The sequence below is a fragment of the Rhododendron vialii genome, chromosome 2a, assembly GCF_030253575.1.
Source record: "Rhododendron vialii isolate Sample 1 chromosome 2a, ASM3025357v1".
Taxonomy (NCBI): Eukaryota; Viridiplantae; Streptophyta; class Magnoliopsida; order Ericales; family Ericaceae; genus Rhododendron; species Rhododendron vialii.
The window spans coordinates 14,843,315-14,869,083 of NC_080558.1; the positions used below are offsets into that span (position 1 = coordinate 14,843,315).

At 39.2% G+C, this 25,769-nt stretch overlaps 1 protein-coding gene and 1 long non-coding RNA gene across 3 annotated transcripts; one reads left to right on the forward strand and one right to left on the reverse strand.

The window, feature by feature from the left end:
- Positions 1–2,681: 2,681 nt before the first annotated feature.
- LOC131314183 (acyl-CoA--sterol O-acyltransferase 1-like) lies at positions 2,682–3,968 on the reverse strand. Its single transcript, XM_058342682.1, has one exon. The coding sequence runs from the start codon at positions 3,958–3,960 to the stop codon at positions 2,767–2,769; it is 1,194 nt and encodes a 397-aa protein (XP_058198665.1). The 5' UTR covers positions 3,961–3,968; the 3' UTR covers positions 2,682–2,766.
- A 19,224-nt stretch (positions 3,969–23,192) lies between these two features.
- LOC131314191 (uncharacterized) lies at positions 23,193–25,536 on the forward strand. 2 transcript variants are annotated; one of them, XR_009196327.1, is made up of 3 exons: positions 23,193–23,717; positions 24,237–24,320; positions 24,965–25,536. It is a non-coding gene; the product is annotated as an uncharacterized LOC131314191 (long non-coding RNA). The 2 variants fall into 2 exon arrangements; XR_009196325.1 differs by having other exon boundaries at positions 24,978–25,536.
- The last annotated feature ends 233 nt before the right edge of the window (positions 25,537–25,769 follow it).

The following is a 25,769-nucleotide window of genomic DNA, read 5'->3' on the forward strand; positions in this document are numbered from 1 at the left end:
TCCAATTGGTATCTTGTGTATTGTTGGGGTCCACCCATAGTGGTGGGACTTTGCGAGAGATACCCATAGTATTGGGCGTCTTGTATATTTTACCCGGTGCCCTTATATATATAGCTTGTAAACCCTATTAGGATTAGGATGTGACATAATGTGAAGGAGAGGGTGAGGTAAGTGAGGGAAGCCGGTCTGTGGCAGAGGTATTAGAAAGGAGAGATAAAATAGTACTTGGTTTGGATGGAGGATTACTTGGGGGTATAAGGAGGACGGATTGATGTAAAAAGCTGTTAATTGACTTTTTTGCCCTTATGCAATGTTTTATTATGACAAAATTTGTTAGTTTCATTATAATTAGAATAAATATGTGTTGAAAAAAAAATTAAGTGTTTCAAATTTCAATCGATTGAATGGGTAAAAAGATTTTATTTTTTTGATAATTTCATTATAAAGTGTCATAATTAAATTTTGACTATATGGCTTTCGTTGATTAGCCCTAAGAAAGTTGTAGAACCAAATATCTTTTATGGTTAACTAACGAGAGCTCTGAAGCCAAAAATTAATTATGACCCTTTAGAATAAAATGATCAAAAAAATAGGATCTTCGTTCCGGTTCAAATGGATTGAAAATTAGAGTACTTAATTTTCTAACCATATTTTTAATATATAAACTGTAGGTTGAAAAATTAAGTATTCCAATTTTCAATTGGTTTGAATCAGTGCAAATATACTATTTCTCTGATCATTTTATCCTAAAGGATTATAATTAATTTTTGGTTTTAGGGCTCTCGTTGGTTAGCCCTAAGAAATATTTGGTTGTATGACTTTCTTAGGGATGACTTTCTTAGAGCTAATCAACGATAGTTTTAGAGTCAAAATTTAATTATGACCATTTAGGATAAAATGATCAAAAAACTAAAAATTTTCTACTGGTTCAAATGGATTGAAATTTGGAACACTTAATTTTTTTTTGCTTTTGCTCAGCTTTCTCTCTCATCTCTTCAAACAGAAACAAAACAACTGCGACAGAAATGGCAAGCTGGAGCTGGCTAGGAGAAGGGGGATAAAGAGGGGTGTTCTCATCAATTTTTGAGGGGGATTAGAGGGTCTAAGATATGAACGCCTTAAACTCTACCCATCGGCCATACCCCCAAATACCCCTTCTCCGGTGTTAGCGAAGAACGGGAGAAGATAATCCCAAGTGTCAAACTGCTTCCTAAAGCCGGGCTTTGACTGTGGGATCAGGCTTAAAATGGGAATATTGTTAACACCCCTTAGCTGGCATCCAAACGACCCCATAGGTTCTCTGTCCTTTCACTTATTTTTCCATCAAACGAAACAAAAGAGAAATCAATAAGTAACTTAATACATATACTTTTTGAGAAAATACATAAACTGTTTGAGAAAAGTGTTTCAAGAATGATCCTACTGGTTTGTTCGTCAACATAATATTCTTAAAGCCTAAGGGATCTGGATTCAAATCTTGTGCAACAACATTGGAATTTTTTTTTTACCTTCTCACTGAAACTAAGGCACTGTTTGGAGCCTAGGGAAATAATATAAATAATAGATGAGAAAATTAGAAAAAACCTAGAAGAAAGTTGAATTGAGATTTGAAAATTTTCCTATTTTTTAAGAACCAAACAAGAAAAGGAATTTTTTTAGAATTTTCTCATTTTTTCCACTTCTTTCTACATATCCACACAAAGCCTAAGACTATATGCTTGTCACTACTTATCTTTAGATCCACAATCTTTTAATAGTAAATATTTTTGTGACAATAATTTTAGTAATTGATTTTGGCACTCTACTTTTTGATACCCACATTCCAATACTTGTTTTTTAGTGTTCAAATTACACATCACATAAAAGACAAATATTAGAGTGTGGTTGTCGATATTTGGAGTGCCAAAATTAATCCCCATAAATTTTTGTCATTAATATAGTTTAGTGACAATTTATGTATGTCAATATTGGTCAATTTTCTTGTAGTGTGAATTGAAAATTTTGCTAAATAAGATGTTTTTTTAAAAAAAAAAATCGGATAGTGTTAATCATAAAGCCCTGTAACCAAAGTTTCATTTTGATTTTTATTTTTTGATGTAATTCAAACTAAAAGCACAATATAGCCTTAATTTTTTTTTACTTCTATTTTTTTTTTAATTTTTATGACTTAATAATAAGCGGGCAACCAAATTTGGGGTTGGGCTTGGGTAACCCATCATCGAGGCCGGCCCTAATCCCATGACATTACAAATACCAAATTCAATGATTTCATTAATGCTAAAAACAATTTCTTACTTGCTAAAACAAATTTTCACATACGCCAGGTTTTGAAAGAAATCAAGTTTTACATAAATTTTGCTTTTCCGATTTTCCTTAATTTGAAACACTAAAAGCTGTTGCAAAAAAAAAAAAACAACGTTTTCTTTCTTTTTTCGAAGTATTTTAAAACTGTAAAAGATTCTGACATTTTTCTTCTTTCCCCAAGCAACAATGTAAAACTGTCTCAAAGTGTCAAACCTAGAAATGATTCAAAATCGTTTGTAACAGTTAACAAAATAAAACATGGATTAAATTGGTTCCATTCAAATTAAAAGAACCGTTTTATGATGATTAATTTGTTTCCCTTCCATGCACAACGAAATATAACACCAACATAGTAGCAGGGATCTAATAAAACAAAATACCAACAAAAAAAATTATTGAACTCTCAATATATAATTATTGAACTCCTGGGAAGATTTTTCCCATTCCATTCAGATGGTAAACTTATACGATCGACTTCACAACACCAGCAACATTGTCCTTCACAAACGCTGCCACCACCGCATAATCTTCCGACGCTCTGACGTAAGTTTTGTGCAGCTGCGGAAAAAACAGCCAATACCCGGTAACCATCACGAATCCGAGGGTCATCGGCGTTGAGATCAACCGAGGCAACAGCCACCTGTCCTTAACCACCTTCTTGATCCAAATCTCCGCCACTACGCACGCCCCGTGGAGAAGAAAGAACCGTGTGACCTCCCACGTTGGCTGCAAGCGGCTCAAATAGTAGAATATAATCTCGTGCATTAGGGCCGAGACTACGAACGTGCACATGACGGCCGGAAGCGAAGCCCACTTCCGGCCGATGACTTGTGCCGATACGCACAACGCTGGCTCGTATACGGTGGAACGCAGGGTTCGGGATGCAACGAGGTTCCATCTCCTACCCCAGAAGTTTTGGACAGAGGTCGAGAGGTGCGGCTTGTTGAGTGGCGGCTCGAGCTCTAACCCGAATAGGGCTCGAGACGCGGCTGCAGCAGTGGCTAGTATGATTTCCAACATGAAGTACATGTGGAAACAGTAAATGACCCACATGACCTTTGGGTTTATGTGGTCACTATACTCGTAAACAGGCCAAAACAAGGATAGAAAAACAACCTTTATAGCATAACTCCAAATCGATGCACGTCCCTTTTGCGTGATTCTGGGATTCGAATTTTCTCTATTATGACGTTTTGGAGGTGGGTTTTGGCTATGGTAGCAATCTTGATCTAATAGATATGGGTTGTCTCTATTTTGAGATGTCAGTGAATTTTCTAGATTTGCATGGGGTTTTGGAGGTGGGTCTTGTTGGATCCTGATAGGGAAACAGGCAATAGCAATGAAATGGGGGAGAGAGAGGGAAGGGTGGGAGAGAGGGCCTTTGCCAAAGGCAAGAAGGAGGAGTTTGAAATTGGAAAGCCAGGCCATGGCGAAAGCGGTGGGGCCACAAAGTATGACGGAGTGAAGTTTGAGAGGAAGGGCAAAGAAGAGAGAGACAATAGGGATGATTGAGAGAAGCCTGGGCATACCTTTTGGGATGAACTTGGCTGAAAAATAGCAGTAGCATAAAGAAACAACTGCTGAAATCCATGCCTTGATGAAGTTGCTGATCTCTCTCTCTAAGGTGTAGCTTGGATAGTAGATCTCACCCTCCATCTCTCTCTCTCTCTTAAATGTTTTGGCTCTTCTTTTTTCTTAAGTTAAAAGGATTTATACTATCCTAAGTCACTTTCCAATTCTTCAACTTCTTTTCCAAGTGACTGAGGAAGTAAACACCTTTTGGACGCTACTTTGGTTTACAATTTACCTCTTCAAACATGAAAACGACATTGGTGGATGCTCAAAGCTAGAATATATTTTCCTAACACATATGTCTTGTCACACTCCAAAATGAGAAGTGACCGGTCATGAACTATAAAACCAAAGCTCATAGAACATGCAACATGCAACATAAAAAGAAATTTAATTAAATTCCAAAGCAAAGATCTACTAAGTAAACAACCAACCACTTTTTTTTTTATTAAGAACAACTCCAACCATTTAAGTTCAACAAAAAGCATGGGCACAAAGATCCCATAAACCAATCACCATCCAATGATTCAACAATAATAAAAAGAATCCATTATTTGACAAATGTTTCAAATGCGGAAGCGATTATTAAAATAAAATGATGAGACACCCTAAGAAGGTCAAACAAAAGATATTCACGAGATGACACCAGAATCCTCCTAACTATACAACTTGCCTGAAAAAGAAATTGGAATAAATTCGTCAGCTGACGAACTTAGTAAATTGCCAAGCATGTATATTAGAATAACGTTCTAAAACAGGAATTAAAATAATTTACCATAACAACATAGATTTGGCAAACAGTTGAATCACAAAAGGGCAAATTTTCGTAGTTGTCCTTGTAGTTTTACAGTTGTCTTACTTTCGTCCCTCTAATTTCAAAGTGCTCTAATTTCGTCCCTTTAGTATGTTTTACGTTCCAAATTGGTAAAATAGTTAACACCGTTAACGAAACTAACCGAAAAAAAAAATAAAGTGTTCCAATTTTCAATCCGTTTGAACCGGTGAGAAGATCTTATTTTTTTGATCATTTTATCCTAAATGGTCGTAATGAATTTTTGGCTCTAAGACTTTTCAATGAGCACCCGACGACTCCTTATTTAGTTACAGGGCTCTCTTAGGTGGCTAATTGAAAGGCCTTATGATGCAAGAGCATGATCAGGAGTTGAAAAGTCTATTTAGATTTATTTTATTGTGTTAGTCTTTGAAAACCTTTTGACTTCTATGTCTCATTGTTTTGTGTTGTTAGTCTTGGAAGTGTAGTTTGCTTTGGAAAGTCTTAAAATATTAAGTGTTATGAGGGTAGTCATAGAGTCATCTTTTGTAATCTCTCTATATATCTCTGTGAATGAAGTCTGCTGGCAGTTTTTGGAGTTTATAAAAATATTTTGCAAGTTCTTTTCTTGCTTGAGAGTGAGTGATTCCTCTGATAATCAAGTGTGTGACTTGGTCGCGTGAGTGTCTTCCGCGATTAGCAACGTTGAGTGACTTCCGTTGCCCCCGGTGAGTGTCTTCCCCGGATTATCCCAACCTTGCGGGTCTCGGCCGGCATCAAATTGGTATCAGAGCTAGAAAAAAATCCAGAATTACAGGAGTTTTTCTTTGTTTCCAGTGACGATGCCTCCAAGGCGGCGACGGACTGTTGAGGATGTCACGTTGCATGATGAGCTTGCTGAATTGCGGCAGTCTAATCAAACGCTTCAACATACGATGAATGAAATTCTCCAAAGGATGCAAACTTCCCCCGGGCGAAGTCGAAGAAGTCACTCTAGAATTTCAGGAAGTCAGAGTGATATGGATGAGGGATTTGATTCATTTAGTTCGAAAGAAAATTTGGAAGCTGCTTTTGGTGATCGTTGGGCCATGGAACGATTGGCGAGAGCTCTTGAAGGAACAGATAGGAGTATTCAAGTTCACGTGCCGGACTTCGAAGGAAAGTTAGACCCTGAACAATATTGTGACTGGATTGCCTCTTTAGAAGCATTTTTTGAATGGAAAAACATGACAGAAGAGAGAAAGGTGCAGTTTGTGGCTACAAAATTGAAGGGCCATGCCTTGGTTTGGTGGCAGCAATATCAACGAAGTCGAGATAGAAGAGGAGTCCCGAGAGTTGGCACATGGGCAGAGATGAAGTTAAAGTTGGATGAGAAATTTCTTCCGCTAGATTACTCTCAGTCCTTATACCAAAAGTTCCACCGTCTTCGCCATCGCAATGAATAATCTGTGGCTGATTACACGGAGCAATTTTACAAGTTGTTGAGTCGCATTAATCTAACGGAGACAGATGATCAACTTGTTGCTAGATACACAAGTGGTTTGAAACTCAACCTTCAAGGGGAATTAATGATGCATCCCATCCATTCACTTGAAGAGGCATATCAGATGGCGCTTAAAGCAGAAGAAAAGGTTAAATGGGCTCCTTTCGGAAAAGGTGACAGTAGTAAAGCTTTGAAAGGGAAGACGGTTACCACAAACAAGAAAAATTCAGCACCCAACTCTGAGTGTCCAAACCCATATGCTGGGGGAGGAAAAAAGGACTTTGGTAAAGCTAAATCGTCTTCAAGTTCTAAGTGTTTCAGGTGTGGTGAAGCTGGTCATCGTGCTTATGAATGTCCTACCAAGAAAGCTGAGGTGAATTTAGTTCAAGAAGGGCAAGAAGAAGAAGAAGAGCCTATTTATGATGAAGAGCCTATTTATGATGAAGAGCCTGAAGGTGGAACTGAAAGGGAGTATTGTGAACCTGAGTACGATGCCAAAAGTCTTGTGATTCAACGGGTAATGATTGTTCAAGAAGATGATCAGTGGCTCAAGCATAACATCTTCCGAACTTATTGCTTGGCCAATGGGAAAAAGTGTACCTTGATGGTTGATTCTGGAAGTGTAGAAAATATGGTGTCTAAGATAATGGTCGGGAAGTTGAAACTTGCATGTGAGCAGCATCCTAAACCTTACAAAGTATCATGGTTCAAGAAAGGAGGAGAGGTTTTGGTGACACAACGATGCCAAGTGAAATTCTCTATTGGAAAGTATGAAGATAAGCTCTACTTTGACGTCCTTCCAATGCATGCTTGTCACTTACTTCTTGGAAGACCATGGCAATATGATCGATTTACTCAGCATGATGGGAGGAAGAACACCTACACACTTAAGAAAGGTGTTGAACCCTTTGAAGGATATCCCCACAAGTGTGGCATCCCAAGGCCCAGTTAGCTTGCTGTCCTATAGAGCTTTTGAACAAGTTTTCAGCAAAGAGAAGGTGGCATATGCTTTAGTGGCTGTAGGGGAAGATAAGGAAGATGCGAGAGATGTTCCTGAAGAAGTTTCAAGTCTATTCTGTAGATTCAAAGGCTTAGTTCCAGATGAATTACCTGCTCGCTTGCCACCTCTTCGTGATATTCAGCATCGAATTGATCTCATACCAGGTGCAATCCTTCCTAACTTACCTCATTATAGAATGTCACCAAATGAACATGCTGAATTGGAAAGACAAGTTGAAGATTTGCTAAAAAAAGGACTGATTAAGGAGTCATTAAGTCCTTGTGCTGTTCCAGCCCTTCTAACACCAAAAAAAGATGGAACTTGGAGGATATGTATTGATAATAGGGCAATAAACAAGATAACTGTGAAGTACCGGTTCCCAATTCCCCGTCTTGATGACATGTTTGATATGCTTTGTGGTGCAAAGGTCTTTTCTAAAATTGATCTCCAGAGTGGATACCATCAAATTCGAATTAAACCGGGAGATGAGTGGAAAATAGCCTTTAAAACGAAGAATGGCTTGTATGAATGGCTAGTCATGTCATTTGGGCTCTCTAATGCCCCAAGCACGTTTATGAGGTTGATGACTCAAGTTTTGAAGGACTTTATGGGGAAGTATGTTGTTGTTTACTTTGACAACATCTTTGTGTATAGCCAAGATAGAATTTAGCACGTCGAGCATCTGAAAAATGTGTTCAAAGTCTTGCATGACAACCAACTTTACATTAACCTTAAGAAGTGCTCTTTTATCGCTGATCGAGTTGTATTTCTAGGTTATGTTGTGAGTGTAGATGGTATGCAAATGGATGAAAAAAAGGTGAAGGCGATTCTTGATTGGCCGACTCTGAAAAGTTTTAGTGAAGTGCGAAGCTTTCATGGCTTGGCTTCTTTTTATCGACGGTTCATCAAAAACTTCAGCACTCTTATTGCTCCTATGATGGATGTCCTAAAAAATAAGGAGTTTTGTTGGGCTAAGGAAGCAGAAGAGAGTTTTCAACTTTTGAAGGCAATGCTCATGGAAGCTCCGGTGTTAGCACTACCCAACTTTTCAAAAACTTTCCAAGTCGAGTGTGATGCATCCAACATTTGTATAGGTGTTGTCCTAATGCAAGAAGGAAGGCCGATTGCTTATTTCAGTGAGAAACTAACTGATGCCAAGAAGAAGTATTTGACTTATGACAAGGAGTTGTATGCGATTGTGCAAGCCTTGCGACATTGGGAGGAGTACCTCGTTGGTGTGGAGTTTGTTCTCTATTCAGACCATGAAGCTCTACGGTTTCTCAAGGCACAAAAGAAGCTGAATTCTCGACATGCTGGCTGGGTATCTTACATGGAAAAGTTCAGTTTTGTTCTAAATCACAAAGCAGGTTCCTCTAACAAAGTTGTTGACGCTTTGAGTAGAAAATATAGCTTATTATCTGCTCTCTCTTTCGAAATTGTTGGATTTGATCTCTTGCCAGAATACTATGCAGCTGACACTTTCTTTTCAAAGGTTTTACAAGAGCTAAGTGATGGGAAAAGCCAAGATTATTTACTCATGAATGGGTATCTTTTCAAGGGAAATCAGTTGTGTGTTCCAGAGGGATCATTGAGGCTTTTTGTCATTCAAAAGTTGCATGGTGGGGGACTTGGAGGGCATTTTGGAAGGGACAAAACTGAATGGCTGGTTAAAGAACACTATTTTTGGCCATCCTTGAAGCGTGATGTTGCTCGTTTTGTGCAAAGATGCTTGGTGAGTCAAAGGGCCAAAGGAGGAGTGCAAAATACAGGTTTATACCAGCCACTTCCTATCCCTAATGTCCCTTGGGAGGATATTTCGATGGACTTTGTTCTGGGCTTGCCAAGAACGCAGCACGGGTATGATTGCATTTTTGTAGTTGTTGATCGCTTCTCAAAAATGGCTCACTTTATACCATGCAAGAATGCCACTGATGCTTCCCATGTTCCTACTTTATTTTTCAGAGAGATAGTTCGTTTACATGGCATCCCGAAATCAATTGTATCAGATCGTGATATGCAATTTATGAGTCATTTTTGGAAGACACTTTGGAACCTTTTTGGAACTCAACTTCAGTTTTCTAGTGCTTATCATCCTTAAACTAACGGGCAAATTGAAGTGGTGAATAGATCGCTTGGAAATTTATTGAGGAGTTTGGTATGAGACCATCCAAAAAGGTGGGAGTTTGTTATTCCTCAAGCTGAGTTTGTTTACAATAGTTCTTTCAATCGATCAACTAAGAAGGCACCATTTGAGGTGATTTATGGCAGAAAACCCCATCAAGTTATGGATCTTTTGCCATTAAATAACCAAGTTCGAGTTAGCATGGATGCAGAGGAGTTTGCTGCCCACATCAAAAGTATTCATGATCAAGTTCGAGAGCGCTTAAAGGAAGCTTCTAAGTATTACAAAACCAGGGCAGATGCACACCGGAGGAATAAAGAGTTTGAAGAAGGAGATCTTGTCATGGTTTATCTACGCAAGGAAAGATTTCCAGTGGGTTCTTATAACAAGCTCAAGCAAAAGAAGTTTGGACCATGCCGAATAATCAAGAAGCTTGGACCAAATGCTTATCGTTTAGAATTGCCACAAGGGTTCTCTATCAGTCCAGTTTTTAACATCAGTGACTTGTATGCTTATTATGGAGATGATGGTGGTGATTCCTTGAAGCTTGAAGACTTGCTTGCTTCACCAGAAAATTCACATCAAGAAATCATTGATGTCTTGGATGTTCGTTCCACCACTACTCGTCGAGGAATCTATACGCAATATCTGGTTCATTGGACAGGAAAAGCACATTGTGAAGATGCATGGGTTTCAGCTCAAGAACTCAAGAAAATTGATGAAAGGCTTTGGGAAGATTTGGTTGCGAATTCCAGGAGGACTTCTTTTCCAGCGGAGGAGAATGATGCAGGAGCATAATCAGGAGTTGAAAAGTCTATTTAGATTTATTTTATTGTGTTAATCTTTGAAGACCTTTTGACTTCTATGTCTCGTTGTTTTGTGTTGTTAGTCTTGGAAGTGTAGTTTGCTTTGGAAAGTCTTAAAATATTAAGTGTTATGAGGGTAGTCATAGAGTCATCTTTTGTAATCTCTCTATATATCTCTGTGAATAAAATCTGCTGGCAGTTTTTGGAGTTTATGAAAATATTTTGCAAGTTCTTTTCTTGCTTGAGAGTGAGTGATTCCTCCGATAATCAAGTGTGTGACTTGGTCGCGTGAGTGTTTTCCGCGATTAGCTACGTCGAGTAACTTCCGTTGCCCCCGGTGAGTGTCTTCCCGGGATTATCCTAACCTTGCGGGTCTCGGCCGACATCACCTTAGAGCCAAAAATCCATTATGACAATTTAAGATAAAATGATCAGAAAAATAAGATATTTGCACCAATTCAAACGGATTGAAAATTGGAACACTTTTTTTTTCTGTTAGTTTCGTTAACGGTGTTAACGATTTTACCAATTTGGAACGTAAAATAAACTACAGGGACGAAATTGGAGCACTTTGAAACAAAAGGGACGAAAGTGAGACAACCGTAAAACTATAGGGATGACTACGAAAATTTGTCCATCACAAAATAATCAATTAATCCGATTAGCAATCCATCCGATAAATCTTAATGGTGATCACAATACAATCTTCAACAATAATGAAGAACCACAACCAAAATCAATAATACCAAGTAATTATTCTCCTACGTACACACCACCCGTCAACATCTAAAACACCTTGACCAACCATCCTCAATCTATACAATATAAAACTTGTTCCTACATATGCTATAACCCAAAATATGCATTCACCTTCACACCACCAAATCTCCACGACAATAGATCACCACCCACACACACTGCACAAACTTCCAACCTGATGTACGTCCAAACTCCATGGTCCAATAGCATGATGGAATGAAAATAGTTCTCGCCAGAGAACTTGTGCAAAACTTCAAACAAAACCATTTATCCAATTGTTAACTCCATTGATCTACACTACCGATAAACCCAAGTTTTGTTTTCTAGTTAAGCCCATAAACTACTGTAACGAGAGAAAAGGAAAAGAATGAAAAGAGAACAAGAATGAAGAGGAACAAACCACTTACTTGGGCAAATCTCCAACTTGACTGCTTCGGCCTCTCTCTCTCTCTCTCTCTCTCTCTCTCTCTCTCTCTCTATATATATATATATATATATATATATATATATATATACACACTCCAATGCAAAACTGTAGTCTCAAATTAGTGACCCACGTTCTCCCCCTAAACCTCACCTGTGAGAATGATGATCCTAATTGAAGGAGCTAAAACCCCACCTGCACATGGGGAATATAAGCAACATATCTAGAAATTGAACCCAAAACACTAATATGAATGTTTGAAAGTAAATAGGACATACTTGTCGTTCTACGAAGAATATTGAAGCACGAAGAACCTGTTCTTCACGTTAGTCTAACTGGAAAACTCCACATGCAAGTTAACCGATCAAAGAGGAAAATGCAAGAACAACGCAAATTAATTGAAGAATAAAACGATAAGATCAAGAAACAAACTCATTTTTCATTACACTTTCTGTAAGTGGAGTAACCACTTATATACATCAACTAAACCAAATACAGATTACATCTAACTACTTGCAACTAATTTTGTTTTAACAGAATTCTAATCCCCTACACGTAGATCTACAATACACTCACTGCCTTCATTCAATAACCTTTGCTAAGATGGCTTAGTCACAAATTCAGGTTATGACAGATCTAACCGTAGAGGCACAGTCTCTATTTCACCAACATTCCCCCTCAAGCTAGTGGGTAAGGAACAAACCACTAGCTTGTCTTTCAAATAATGAAACCGAGAAACAGATGCAGCAACCTTTTCACGAATGAAATGGTAATCAATAGCAATGTGCTTAGACCGTGCATGGAAGACTGGGTTTGAAGCCAAAGCCAAGGCACCAAGATTATCACACCAGAGGATTGGTAAAGAAGACAGAACAATGGAAAAATCTCAAAGCAACATTTGTAACCAACTTTACTCAGCCACGGTATGAGCCAAGGCACGATACTTTGCCTCTATTGATGATTGGGAGACAGTAGGCTGCTTTTTAGCAGGCCAAGAAATAAGATTGTGGCCCAAGAAAATACAAAAACCAGATGTAGAGCGACGATCACTACTACAATAAAGTTAAAAGATGTCAGTTGTTGAAAAAACCGTAATTAAAAAGATTGTAATAGATAAATAATGTTAGTCATCTAAAAAACTGTAATATAATATATTTATGATTTCACTTTCTAAAATAGTGACATAACTATTTTTTCTTTTTAATGTCAGTTTCTCATAAACTGTGATCTAATTGTTGGGAGGTATTCCCGAACAAGCACAATTAGTGCCCGAACATGTGATATATAGGAGCCCGTGGGAGATGAGACAGGTTGTGGGCTTCCCGACCGCATACCCGAAGAGTCGCCACCCGGATTTTTGAGATAGATGATCCGAGAAATCAAGAGTCTGTTTGAGAGAAAAAGGCTTTTGATCAAGTGAAAACGTTGAGATTTTGAATTCCGGAGCCACGTTACAAACAGAAAAAGTTTTGTTGAAAAGCAGTCCGCTCTACTCAACATTTTTAATGGGGGATTTAATATCGTTTGAAAAACTTAACTTTGATTAAAACATGTATGGGAAAGGGACATGGGGTTTAATATAACACATTGACGTGCTTGTACTGCGAACTGTACAGTATGAAATGAATGAGCAATGTACAGAAAATGAAATAACAACATTATAGCAGTCTACCAATATCATATAGAATACCGCACGATGGACCGGATACATCACACGGTGTGACTAAACCACTGTTCGGTGTACCTGTCAACGCTTTCCAAAATCAGTTCACTTTTACATGACAAAACAAACATAGGTCCGCAAAATAATTTTTTTATTTTTTGAATATCTGAAAAGTGGTTTACGAGACCTTTTTGTTCATCTTATCATGTAAAGCAATGTTAAAAGATTTAATAAAGTAAAAAAAAAAAAAAAGAAGACTTTTAACATGAAATTTGATTCTGAAATGTACCCGCACAGAAAAGTAATAAAGAGACTAAATAGAATAGCATAAGAAAGAATATGTACAAAAAATAAAATAATGCACGGTGTAATATACTACGCCGTGCGATATTGCAAAACACCGCACGATGTAGTGTATCAAGTGCAAAAACTGTTTTTTGTGCTTTTTGAATATAAAGCTCGTTTGAGACCCAAACTCGGTATGAAAAGACCGAGAAGGGCCTCGATCGGCTCCCCTCAAAGGTAAACGTGATTTAGCCCAAGGAATTTGTTTATTCCTTTTGATCGAAAGTTGGATGTGCTTGATGATGGAGGAGTGGAGGTTGATTCGGACCGAAAGCTTCCACTATTAGTTTTCTAAGATTAGGGGAGATTTGAATGAGTTTTTGTAGAGAGAGTACGAAGAAAAATCAGTTTGAGACTGATTTTGTAATAGCCTAGCTTGTGGGTTGATGTAGAGAGAGTGAGAGGCCAAAAAAATGCCAGAGTAATTTTATCTGGAGTTAAAGGGGTGCTTCTCAACTAGAGGAGGATTGTATTTATAGGCCAAAATATGCTTAGAGTGCACCCAAAGGAAAAAAACGTGCAAAATGTGCTCTGGCCAATCTGGTAACGCGCATGGCAATCTGTTAGACGCTCCTTCTGAAGGCCATGCGGTGGAGTGATTTTTGAATTTTTCTGAAATGCCATGCGGTTTTTCGAGACAACACAACACACTAAATTTCGCGGGGGCGCTCCGGACACTCCCGAACTCGGATTTGGGTGTGGTTCAAAGTGTTGGAAAGCTTGTCAAGTCCTCTTTCTAACCCAATTTAATTCACTAAAAGAAGTTTTATATATTGACATGTGTGATCATTTTACCATCAGTGTGTCATGAAAAAAGTTATTTTTGACCAAGCAAACGCATTTTTCTCTTTGCAATTGAACCGGGGGCCACCTTATATGATTGGGAAGGGGTTTTCTTGAAGTGTAGAGAAGGAGTAACAAAGGAGCAACAACCCAAGCCTTAAAGGTAAATTTTTCCTTATTTCATCATCGGGGAAACTTAAAGATCAATTCAGAGGTCCAGATTGGAGTGTCTATAGTAGTCCCTCTTTAACAGAACTTAGGTACCATTTCTTGGTGTAAGTGACGGTAAAGATTTAGACATTCCAATCCATCGCTCCAAAGTCTTTAAGTTAAATGCAAGAATGCAATAAAGGTAGTCACGCTCATGCTGCTGCCTATATACCCTATTGTAGGGATCAGACCAATGTAGTTTAATTGAGACAATGCATGCAAAACTAGTCCTGAAGGACGAATTAAATAGTAAACTTGAGAAGATTGAGTGCTTGAGTGCCATGAAATTTCTTGATACGACTCACAGGGGAACTAAAATTGAGACAAGTCTTCAGAGGACTTAAAATTGAGACGAGTCCTCAGGGGACTTAAAATTGAAACGAGCCCTCGGGGGATTTAAAATTGAGACGAGTTCTCGGGAGACTTAAAATTGAGACGAGTCCTCGGGGGACTTAATTTGAGACGAGTCCCAGAGGATGAAAATGTGATGGGTCCCGGAGGATGAAAGTGCGCCTTTTAAACAAGGCACAGATTTTAATGCTTAGACGGCGAAGAGACTTGATTTTTTTGAAATTGACTTGAATTTTGAATTTTGAAAATAGCTTTAGCTTGAATTTGAATAGTTTGAATTTCGAAAGAGACTTGAATTTGAATTTTGAAAAGTTTGAATTTTAGAAGAGACATGAATTTGAATAGCTTGAATTTTGAAAGAAACTTGAATTTTGAAAAGCTTGAATTTTGGAAGAGACTTGAATTTGAATAGCTTGAATTTTGAAAGAAGCTTGAATTTTGAAAAGCTTAAATTTTGAAGGAGACTTGAGTTTGAATAACTTGAATTTTGAAACGTTTGAATTTTGGAAGAGACTTGAATTTTTATAGCTTGAATTTTGAAAGAGTGGCTTGAACCTGAAGAGCCTAAATTTGACATTTGATTGAGACAATACATGAATGATGATGCAAGTTGATATGTCATGGAATGTTATGTGATCATGTAAAATCAATGCAAGTATAACAAAAGTGAGTCCTAGATGATGAAGTACAGATAAAGTGCGAGTCCCTGAGGACAAAGTGCGAGACAAAGTGCAGTCCCAGAGGACGAAGTGCAGATAGAGTGCGGTTCTGGAGGACAAAGTGTGAGACGAAGTGCAGTCCCAGAGGACAAAGTGCAGTCCCAGAGGATGAAGCGCATACAGAGTGTGAGTCCCGGAGGACGAAGTGCTAGACAGAGTGCAAGTCCCGGAAGACGAAGTGCTAGACAGAGTGTAGTCCCGGAAGATGAATCACAGCTCGAGAGACTAAAAGGCTTCTAGATCGGTTAGACCATAGCTTGAGAGAAACTACAGGCTTAAAAGACCATGGAGTGATCTTGGAATTGACTCTTGAATAATCATTCGAGACTCACCTATGACACCGAATGACAATGATGATGACATTCCTTGAAAAACAGAAGACGTGTCTGAGCACCCTATTTGCTTTAGTGTCTTTGGCCAGTGGACCGGTATTCTCAGGAGCTTCGAATTTGGGTTGGATTCCGTGTCAGATTTGAGTTGGGGTTTGCCTTTGGCCGTGGTTTGAGTCTTGGATTTTCTTTCCTTGGTAGACGGCATTGAGCCGATGTACCTCAATAAGTAACAACTCCCAGTCCTGATGGTTTTGACAAGCAGTTGACCAAGCGTAACCTAGGCTATGATTATAGCCTAACGAGCTTCTCTTAGGGGTGACTTTCACGAGTTTAGGATTGACTAGACTAAGATGACTGGTTCGACCTTTTACCAAAGGGAGTGCAATTTGACAAGACTATGTTGACTCAAATATGGAAGGAGGGAAATACCATTTATGAATGAAGCAACTTTCGAGTAGTGCTTCTGATTAGGCGGAGAGTTTGACTCTTTGAAGAAAACATGATTCATGTCCCATAACTCACGACAAACCAAGTTTTTGTGATTTTTCCCTTCGAAATTTATTTTACTCCACCAATTGATCAAAACACGAGAGTTTTTATCACGAACCAAGTTGCTAATGATGATCCATGTCCCCATTTGGATTTTTGCTTTGATTGATGCAAGTTTCACACAATGCCTTGATGATTGATGCCCTTTAACGTAACACCTAAGATTTTTGCTATCAAGTTGTGCTTTCTAATCCGAAAGGACTTTTTGGGTTGTAACGTGGGCCATGGTTTGGGCTTGACAAAGAAATGATATTAGGCTAAAAAAAATTCACTTTCTTTTGGGTTTTCAAAGCTAGCAGCTATCTTTGAATTGTAGGTGCCTTCTTTTCATTTTTCATTTGCTTTCTCATGCCTTCAATGCCTTTTAGTGTGTTTGGCACTTTCATTATGTTGATGCTTTGAATCTCAATGTGTTTAGCACTTTCACCCTTTTAATACTTTGAATTTCAATATTTCTTTTGGCACTTTTATTTTCATTTCACCCCAATGCGGGGGAAAGTTGGCTAGCTGGGTTCTTTTTCAAAGAATTTGATTGTAGCTCAAAGAGGCTATCAAAGGATATATCTTTATGCGTAGGACGAAAGAAATGATGGCCTTTCTTCATTTTAGATTGCACAACCTAACAACTGAATCCGAGATGCTCATTGAGAGGCTTTTATTTGCATGCTCTAACTTTTGCCTAGGTCAGATTATGAGATCTTGACCTAGCGAGCTTCTTCTTTTTTTTTTACTACAGAGTTAAGGCATTGTTTATTGGAATGGCGTCGGGGAGCGGTCCCTTGAAATTGTTCTTCTTGCATGGGGTGAAGGATCAATCAAAAATCATCTCATGTTTGAAGTGATTATTATGATTCCCAAGTGATGGCGGAAAACAATTCCGAGTTGAGCCGAGGATAATTACAAAAACATGAGTTTATTATGACGATTTTGACACAAATACACGACACTTGAAAGACAACGGCCAAACCAGCTGGGGTTGACTCGGAAGACTATGACCGAACCTTGGGATTGACTCGAATGCTCGTGACCGGGCCTCAAGGTGAGGCTGCCTATGTATCCCGTAAAGGAATCAGGTCACAACTTAGTTCAAGATTACAAAACTGACTCTTTGTTTTGATTTTTTTTGTTGACATATAGACACAAAAGTGAAAGCATGAAAGATTCGAAGTATAGACTGACACAACAAGAATGAAAACTTGACTCGAAACTTTGAAGATTTTCAAAACTCATGGAAAGTCGGACAGTTGCATGGCTCTTGACATTTTACTCCTCTTTGCTGAAAAAGGCGGCGTTGATGCAAGAATTGCGCTTGAGCACGGGGTTTGACTTTGGTTGATGAGGTGCCTTAATGACCTTGTTGTCAATGAGGTCTTGGATAGCATGGCGAAGGCGGATGTAGTCGTTTGTGTTATGGCCGGGCATTTTATGGAAGATGCAGAAGGTATCTGAGTTATGGGATGCTGAGAGCTTTTGAGGTAAAGGAGCTAGAGGGAGGGGCTTGATGAGACCAGCTTTGAAGAGCTCCCCATAAACCAAGGATTGGGGTGCGGAGAAGCAGGATGAGATTCTCGATTTGGTGCTGCCATTAAGTTGAAGGCTCATTGTGGTATCGGGGGTGCCCCTAACGGAATATTTGCTTGTGTTGCAGGCCTCACTTGCTTCGGCTAGGCCCTTGAACATTTCGGAGAGCTTCATCTTTGGGGGTGAACACCTTTCATCTATGTCTTCCTTAGCATTTCGCTTTAGATTTGGATCCGAGACTATGAAGGCGAGGAGACTATCCATCTTTTATGTTAAAGCCCCTATTTGGATCATTTGCGTATCCATTTTTTGGCTCATTTCCTCCACAGCCTTTCTCAACTCTTTAAGTTTTGTTTGCTCCGTTGTTGGTTCCAATTCCATTACTAAAATACTGGATTCATCGGGAATGGGTACAATTGGTTTGGGTAGGTGAGCAGGGATGATATAATGAGTGGGGTCAAATATAGGCTAGTGATGATGTAGTTAATGTTGTGGTTTGACAAGGTGCTTGATTCTTTTGGTAGTGAAAGGATGATTTCGTTATCGATAAGGTCTTAAATTTTATGACGGAGACGGTGACACTTATCGGTAATATGGCCGGGCATTTGGTGAAAGGCACAGAAGGCATTTGGGTCGTGGTAGGCTGAAAGATTTTGAGGTAGAGGGGTTGGAAGGAATGGCTTGATGAGATCAGCTTTGAGGACCTGTTCATAGAGTGTGGATAGGGGTGTGCTGAAATGGGTGAAGGTGTGAGTTGGTTTATCAGCTATCTGGTTTATTTCGAGGGGTTTGGCATTTGAGGAGTTCCCAACGTGGAAGGTATTGCTGTTTCCGAAAAGGACTTCGTCATTGTCGGGATGGAGTCCATTACCTTTTAAGACGGGTTCTTTCTTCTCGAGGGTACCATCCCTAAGGGCTTCTTCAACAGCCAATCCAGAATCGTAGAAGGTCTTGAAATCGGGAGACGATTGAGACAAAACCATGTAGGGGGCAAAGGCACTGGGCAGGTTTTTAGTGATGATATGTATCTGCTCTTTTAGGTCTGGCTTATTATGCATTTGGACAGCCTTGGCTCTCCACCATTTTACATAGTTAGCGAAACTCTCATTTTTGCCCATTTTGGTGTTCTCAAGTTCTCGAGTGGTCATTTTCAGCTCAATGTTGAAGTCGTATTCGGACATGAAAGTCATTCCAATGTCCTCCCACGTCTTTTTCTTCGAGGGTTCCAAGGAAAGGAACCTTTGTAGAGCTGGACTAGTAAGTGACTCGTGGAACAAGTGAGTCATGGCATCTTTTTCGACCCCTCGCATGGAGAGGGACCCAACATACCCTAGAAAGTGGGCCTTTGGATCAGTAGTCCCATCGAATTTGGCAAAATCCATCCCTTTGAACTTCTCAGGTAGTTTTGCATTGGGAAACAGACTTAAACGACCCATGTCTATTTTACTCCTCCCTATCCTTTCTGTTTTGAGGATAGATTCCTCGAGTTTGCTAATTTTGGCAATCAAGTGTGCCACTTGGAGGTCAGCGACGGGCGCATCTTCGGCAAGCGATGATTTTGGACTTGAAGTAGATTTGGCTGATAGGCGGTCACTGATTTCTTGCATTGATTTGAACAACATGGTCATGTTCCTTTGGACATCAGTGACGACTGACTTGAGCTGACCATCTATGTTCGTAATTGACTGCCTGAGTTGATCCTCTAAGTTAACCATGGTCTGCCTAATTTCCTCTATTTCATTCCTTTGACCCACCATTTTCGATATCACCACTGGTGACCGAGCTTCTCTTTGCAAACCCACCTTTGAGCTGGACGGTTCCAATTGGGTGAAGTCCTTCAAATGTTTCAGAACTGACAGTAAAGCAAAAAGGCGGCACAAATTCTGCCCAAGAATCATGTCCATGCAATGTCATCGGCGTCGTCTACATCCTAAGACCTACCTCAGCTCCAAATCTCACTTAGGATATGACTATACCAAGGGTTTCAGCAGCCACGGGTAAGTCGTGTCAGACAGGTTAAATTCCGAATGCTTCGGAACTAGAGTCAATCTCCTTATCTTGACCATCCGAGACAAACCAATGAGGTTGCCAAAACCTAGATACAAGCACATCCAAAGGCTAGATTCAGACCAGAGGGGCCGTTTGGGCACGGCGAACACTGGAGGTATCTCAAACTCCATAGATTTTAAGTCTCCTAGACTCACAGAAAATGGTTTTTTTTTTAAAAAGTTGCCTCGATCCTCAGAGTTTCTTTTGACAATGTATCCTTTATAAACAACGAAGATTAAGAAATGTCAAAACAAACTAAGTCTTCATTTGTTTTTGTTTTTTTCAAAGGTTTAGTTTCCGTTTTTGAAATGACGTGGTAAAAATGACGCGGTATTATGACCAGGTGGCGTGAGTGACGTGGCGCTATTAGCCTAGACGGTGTAAATATCACAACATTATTACTTTAGTCATTCCTTCAATTTTTTTTTCTTTGAACCTTTGATTGAAAGATGCATTGAAGACTTAGTAAGAATTGATTTCTCCCAAATGCATCATTTTAAGGACTAATTAGTATTAAGTAACGTGCGTCCCATGGGCATGACTCTTCATCGGGTGTTAGCAACCTTTTAAAGACCATGGAACCTAGAATTATTCTAAAAGGCAGATTAGCCTACTAGTTTGCGGGGACCTGACCTCTAGCTTGCTTGAGTGCGTGATGAATGTGTGATGTCCATGAGGCATGACAATATAAGATGAGCACGTAAGCAGGATATGGCACATAGTAAAAGTAAAAGGGTCCCTGTCCTAGTTTGGAAGGTCCTACGATTATGTACAAGTGCAAAGGCCGGTTTGGGTCTCAATAGGGTTCCCCGGACTAGAGCCAATATGTACTTCTCATTGTCAAGTGTATTGCAAGATAATGGTCAAGCAGTACGATGGCTCATCATGGTCGAGGGTTGCAAGGCATCCGAGGAGAGTTTGTCACCAATAAACCGGGCAAGATTGCCGGAACACTCTGGCGAGACTTGTGCTGTGCAGAGTGTAAAAGAAAAAAAAGTTAAATTTTTTGAACGATTTTAAATCCGCCAAAGAAAATGCCTTTCAAGCTTGGCCCTCTTGATTATTCAATACTTTTTATTCCCTTTTTTTTAAAAAGTATAAGTAAAGTATTGAATAAAAGTCCCCAACAGAGTCGCCACTGTAGGCTTCCCGACCGGCGTGCCTGAAGAGTCGCCACCCGGATTTTTGAGATGGATGATTCGAGAAACCGAGAGTTTGTTTGAGAGAAAAAGGCTTTTGATCTAGCGAAAACGTTGAGATTTTGGGTTCGGGAGCCACGTTACAAACGGGAAAGGTTTTATTGAAAAACACCCCACTCGCCCGGTAAAAACTGGTCTCGACTGAATATTTTTAATGGGAGATTTAAAATCGTTTGAAAAACTTAACTTTAATTAAAACATGTACGGGAAAGGGACATGGGGTTTAATATAATACATTGACGTGCTTGTGGTGCGAACTGTACAGTATGAAATGAATGAGCAATATACAGAAAATGAAATAACAACATTATAGCAGTCTGCCAATATCATATAGAATACCGCGTGACGGACCGGATACATCGCACGGTGCGACTAAACCACCATGCGTTGTATCTGTCAACGCTTTCCAGAATCAGTTCGCTTTTACATAACAAAACAAACATAGGTCCGCAAAATAATTTTTTGTATTTTTTGAATCTCTGAAAAGTGATTTACGAAACCTTTTTGTTCATCTTATCATATAAAACAATGTTAAAAGATTTTTGAAATGTTAAAAGATTTAATAAAGTAAAAAAAAAACTTTTAATATGAAACTTGATTTTGAAATGTACCCGCACAGAAAGTAATAAAAAGACTAAACAGAATAACATAAGAAAGAATATGTACAAGAAATAAAATAATGCACGGTGTAATACACTACGTCGTGCGATATTCCAAAACGCCGCACGATGTAGTGTATCCAGTGCATAAACTGTTTTTTGTGCTTTTTGAATATAAAGCTCGTTTGAGACCCAAAATCGGTATAGAAAGACCGAGAGGGCCTTGATAGGCTCCCCTCAAAGCTAAACGTGGTTTGGCCCAAGGAATTTGTTTATACCTTTTGATCGAAATTTGGATGTGCTTTAAGATGGAGGAGTGGAGGTTGATTCGGACTGAAAGCTCATAAGATTAGTTGGGTTTCTAAGATTAGGGAGATTTGAATGAGTTTTTGTAGAGAGAGTAAGAAGAAAAATCAGTTTGAGACTGATTTTGTAATAGTCCAGCTTGTGGGTTGATGTAGAGAGAGAGAGAGTGAGAGGCCAAAAAAATGCCAAAGTAACTTTATCTGGAGTTGAGGGGTGCTTCTCAACTAGAGAGGGTGTATTTATAGGCAAAAATATGCTTGGAGTGCACCCAAAGGAAAAAAAATGTACAAAATGTGCTCTGGCCAATCTGCTGACGCGCATGGGAATCTGTCAGACGCTCCTCCTGAAGGTCGTGCGGTGGAGTGATTTTTAATTTTTCTGAAATGCCGTGAGGTTTTTCGAGACAGCGCAACACACTGAATTTCGCGGGGACACTCCGGACACTCTCAAACTCGAATTTGGGCGTGGTTCAAAGCGTTGGAAAGTTTGTCAAATCCTCTTTCTAACCCAATTGGTTTCACTCCAAGAAGTTTTATATATTGACATGTGTGACCATTTTACCATCAGTGTGTCACGAAAAAAGTTATTTTTGACCAAGCAAACGCATCTTTCACTTTGCAATTGAACCGGGGGCCACCTTATATGATTTGGAAGGGATTTTCTTGAGGTGTAGAGAAGGAGTAACAAAGGAGCAACAATCCAAGCCTTGAAGGTATATTTATCCTTATTTCATCATCGGGGAAACTTAAAGATTATTCGGAGGTTCAGATTGGGGTGACTGCACAGGCTGTACTACCAATGAGGGCGGTGTTCGGCAAAGGGACCAAAGACATGAGAAGTCAGTAATCCAAGTCATTGATAGAGATTCAGTGACGTGTGAAGTCACTGGTTCAGGTAGTCTGTTCGGCAAAAGGATGGTCGAACAAAGGAAGAACTCTAAAGAAATATAGCTTTAAGTGATAAGGATGTAGGAAAATTCTAGAAGGTTCCAGGACAGTAGTACCCCGCAGGGAATAAGATCTTGAGAATGTAGGATCTAGGAAAGATATCCAACGGGAATGGAATGTTCGCCCAGTTATGGAAAGGATTCCTGAAAGGACTAGGGCAATAAATAGATAAGGGAACGAGAATCCAGAGGCTCCTAGATTTCCAATACGTGATAGGAAACCTAAGGCAACAAGGATGCTTCGGCAGCAAGCATACGTATGCCTGTATAAACAAGGTTAACTTAGAGGTAAAAGGTACGCAATACCTTGCATTATTATATTCCTACGGATAATTAGGGTTTCTAAAGTACGTTATACTAACTTAGGCATCAGCACTACAACAAATAGAGGTTTTCATAGCATAATTTAACAGCGTTTTTTTATAAATGCTATTGTAGAGGGACAATAATAGCGTTCTTGCTCTTGAAAGACACGGAGAGAAGCCGAAGTGAAACTACAGCGTTTCATTAATTATATTATAGCGTTCCACCCAATTTTTTTTTTATCCGCTTCCACCCAATTTATCCGACCCACTCCTCTCTCTCCATTCCTCTTCCCCACTCTGCATCTTCTCGTTTCAAGACTCTTTTTGTCTCTCTCTCTCTCTCTCTCTCTCTCTCTCTCTCTCTCTCTCTCTCTCTCTCTCTCTCTCTCTCTCCGCAATGAAGTCGGAAGACCCCAGCGTAGCCGACCTTGCGGATATATATCAAGCCCCCAAAAAGATCCTCGAGGAAGTGGCCACTATCCCGTCGAAGCTCCTCCGCAACAAGATAGCGGGATTCTCGACCGACCTCATGAAGCACATCCAGAAGGGCCGCCCAATCAGGACTTCGTCCTGATTTCGTTCTACGTTCCACTCAAAGGTTTGTTCCTTCTTTATTTTGCAAAAATCTTGTCCAAACAGGTCTCACACCCTACTGTGCGGTAGGAGTAGATCTACTTTCGAAAACCCTTGTCACGAGCAGATTAGATCTCGAAAAACCTGGTAGGACTATATCTAGGGTTTAAACTATGTGACCCACTTGATTTCGTACTGAAAACAAGAAGATTAGGACGCGAATAGGCTCGAATCAAGTCCAACAGCCTTCAAATCAACTCAATAGGGATCGAGTTTCAAAAGCCAAGCTTCAAAAATAGTGAAACCCTTGATTTCGAAAATAGCTTCAAAAATAGTTTAAGGCAGGTTAGTGGGGTTCGCTTCAATTATTCTTTGTATCTCCCATTTTCTCTGTTTTACTTTTGGGGTTTGAGGGGGGCAGGTTAGGGGGGCTTTGTTTTGGTGTCTGCATCTGCATTTTAATGGTCTATAACATGTGAGTTTACATACGGGCTCACTTTATGTCCATTCTAAGTAGTTTTTTATTTTTCCCTTCTCCATGTAGCCCGTCAAAACCCCTGTACCAAATATTGGTGATATTCATGGGCAATTCCATGATCTTGCTGAGCTTTTTCGAATTGGAGGGAAGGTATTATTCTTGTACAAGCACTCTGTTGCCATATATGTTTCAACATAGATACTTTTGATAATGCTTAATCTTTGAGTGGTTTAATTAAGCTTGGAAATTTTGAAAATGGCGCTAATTCTATCTCCATTGTAACTCAAGAGGATGCATGTTAGGCCCAACATTATGAGGATATGAGACAGCCGCATTCTTTGCTCTTGAGGAGAAAATTTGAGAAATGATAAAAAGTACGTGTGGCTATCTCACATCCTCATTTACTTCATTTGCTTTTGATCAAGCTTTTATGAACAAGTTTAGTATAATTGCATAAACACTTGATCAAGCATTTTCTTTACTCTTATATGGTATGTTTTGAGTAGTAAGGGTCTTAGGTAATGCTTTCTTATTGTCCCTTCATATGGTCGTATCGTGGCTATTATTCAGTTGAAACCGTAACGGTAAGTGCATGATTCTTTCTTTTCCTACATATCGTGAGGATAGCAATTGTGATAGGCTTACTGCCCGACCTGGGAAATTAATAGGCTGCATTACAGATAAGAACAAATAATGATCTCTATGTTTCTGAGTGAGAGTTACTTAGGAAACTTTTTCAATTGAATTTGCATCCTGCTGTTTAATGTGGTGTAACTGTTTTGATATTTGATCAGTTCATGTGTTCAGCTTCTAGTGGGCCTGAAAGTGTGCTATCCCCAACGAATTACTATTCTAAGAGGAAATCATGAGAGCCGGCAGGTATACTACGCTGTTGTATCTGTTTATTATGATTTTCTTTCTTGTTTATATAACCTCGATGTTCCTATGAGTAGAATTAGTGTGAGTGAAAGGAGCTGCTGATAGCTACTATGTCTTGTATCCTCAGGAATGGCGGTGATAATTGGGGATTTAAGTTTTGGTTTTTGATAAGTAATTGGGGCTTTATCTCATTGGTTCCTTATTTGGTGCTTTTTCTTATTGATTCATATTTCGGGCTATATAATGGATTCTCTCACTCTATAACAAATTAGTAAATTTTCTGAAGAATGACCATCTAGCGACTAACATAGTTAAAAAATTGCTTTGCATTCCCATTTTTTCTTGCCCTATAGGTTGATTATCCTACCTATTGAGCCAAAAAGGTTAAATAGATGTTAGAGAGTCTAATTCTCAGAATATAAACTTTTATCAGCCCTTCTTTTATGCCACTTTGATGTCCAGCAAATAAGAAGTTTAGTAGTGAGAGGCGAAATAATCAGCTAGAATTTGTGCACTTGTAAAATCGTAACTTTGTGAACTTTAGATAAATGACACCTAGTAGGTATGCTCAATTGGGAACGAGTACCAAACTTGCCAAAGAGTGTGTTATCTAATATGCTAGTTTTACTTTTTATCAAGTTTTCAGGTAAGTTTGGCTGTATAGATAATAAGCAATAAGTGGATACCACCTTTTTAACTGTAATTTAAACTCTAATTTTT

Excerpts from the sequence above, each read along its gene's own strand:
- LOC131314183 (XM_058342682.1), bottom strand. The coding sequence starts at position 3,960 with ATGGAGGGTGAGATCTACTATCCAAGCTACACCTTAGAGAGAGAGATC.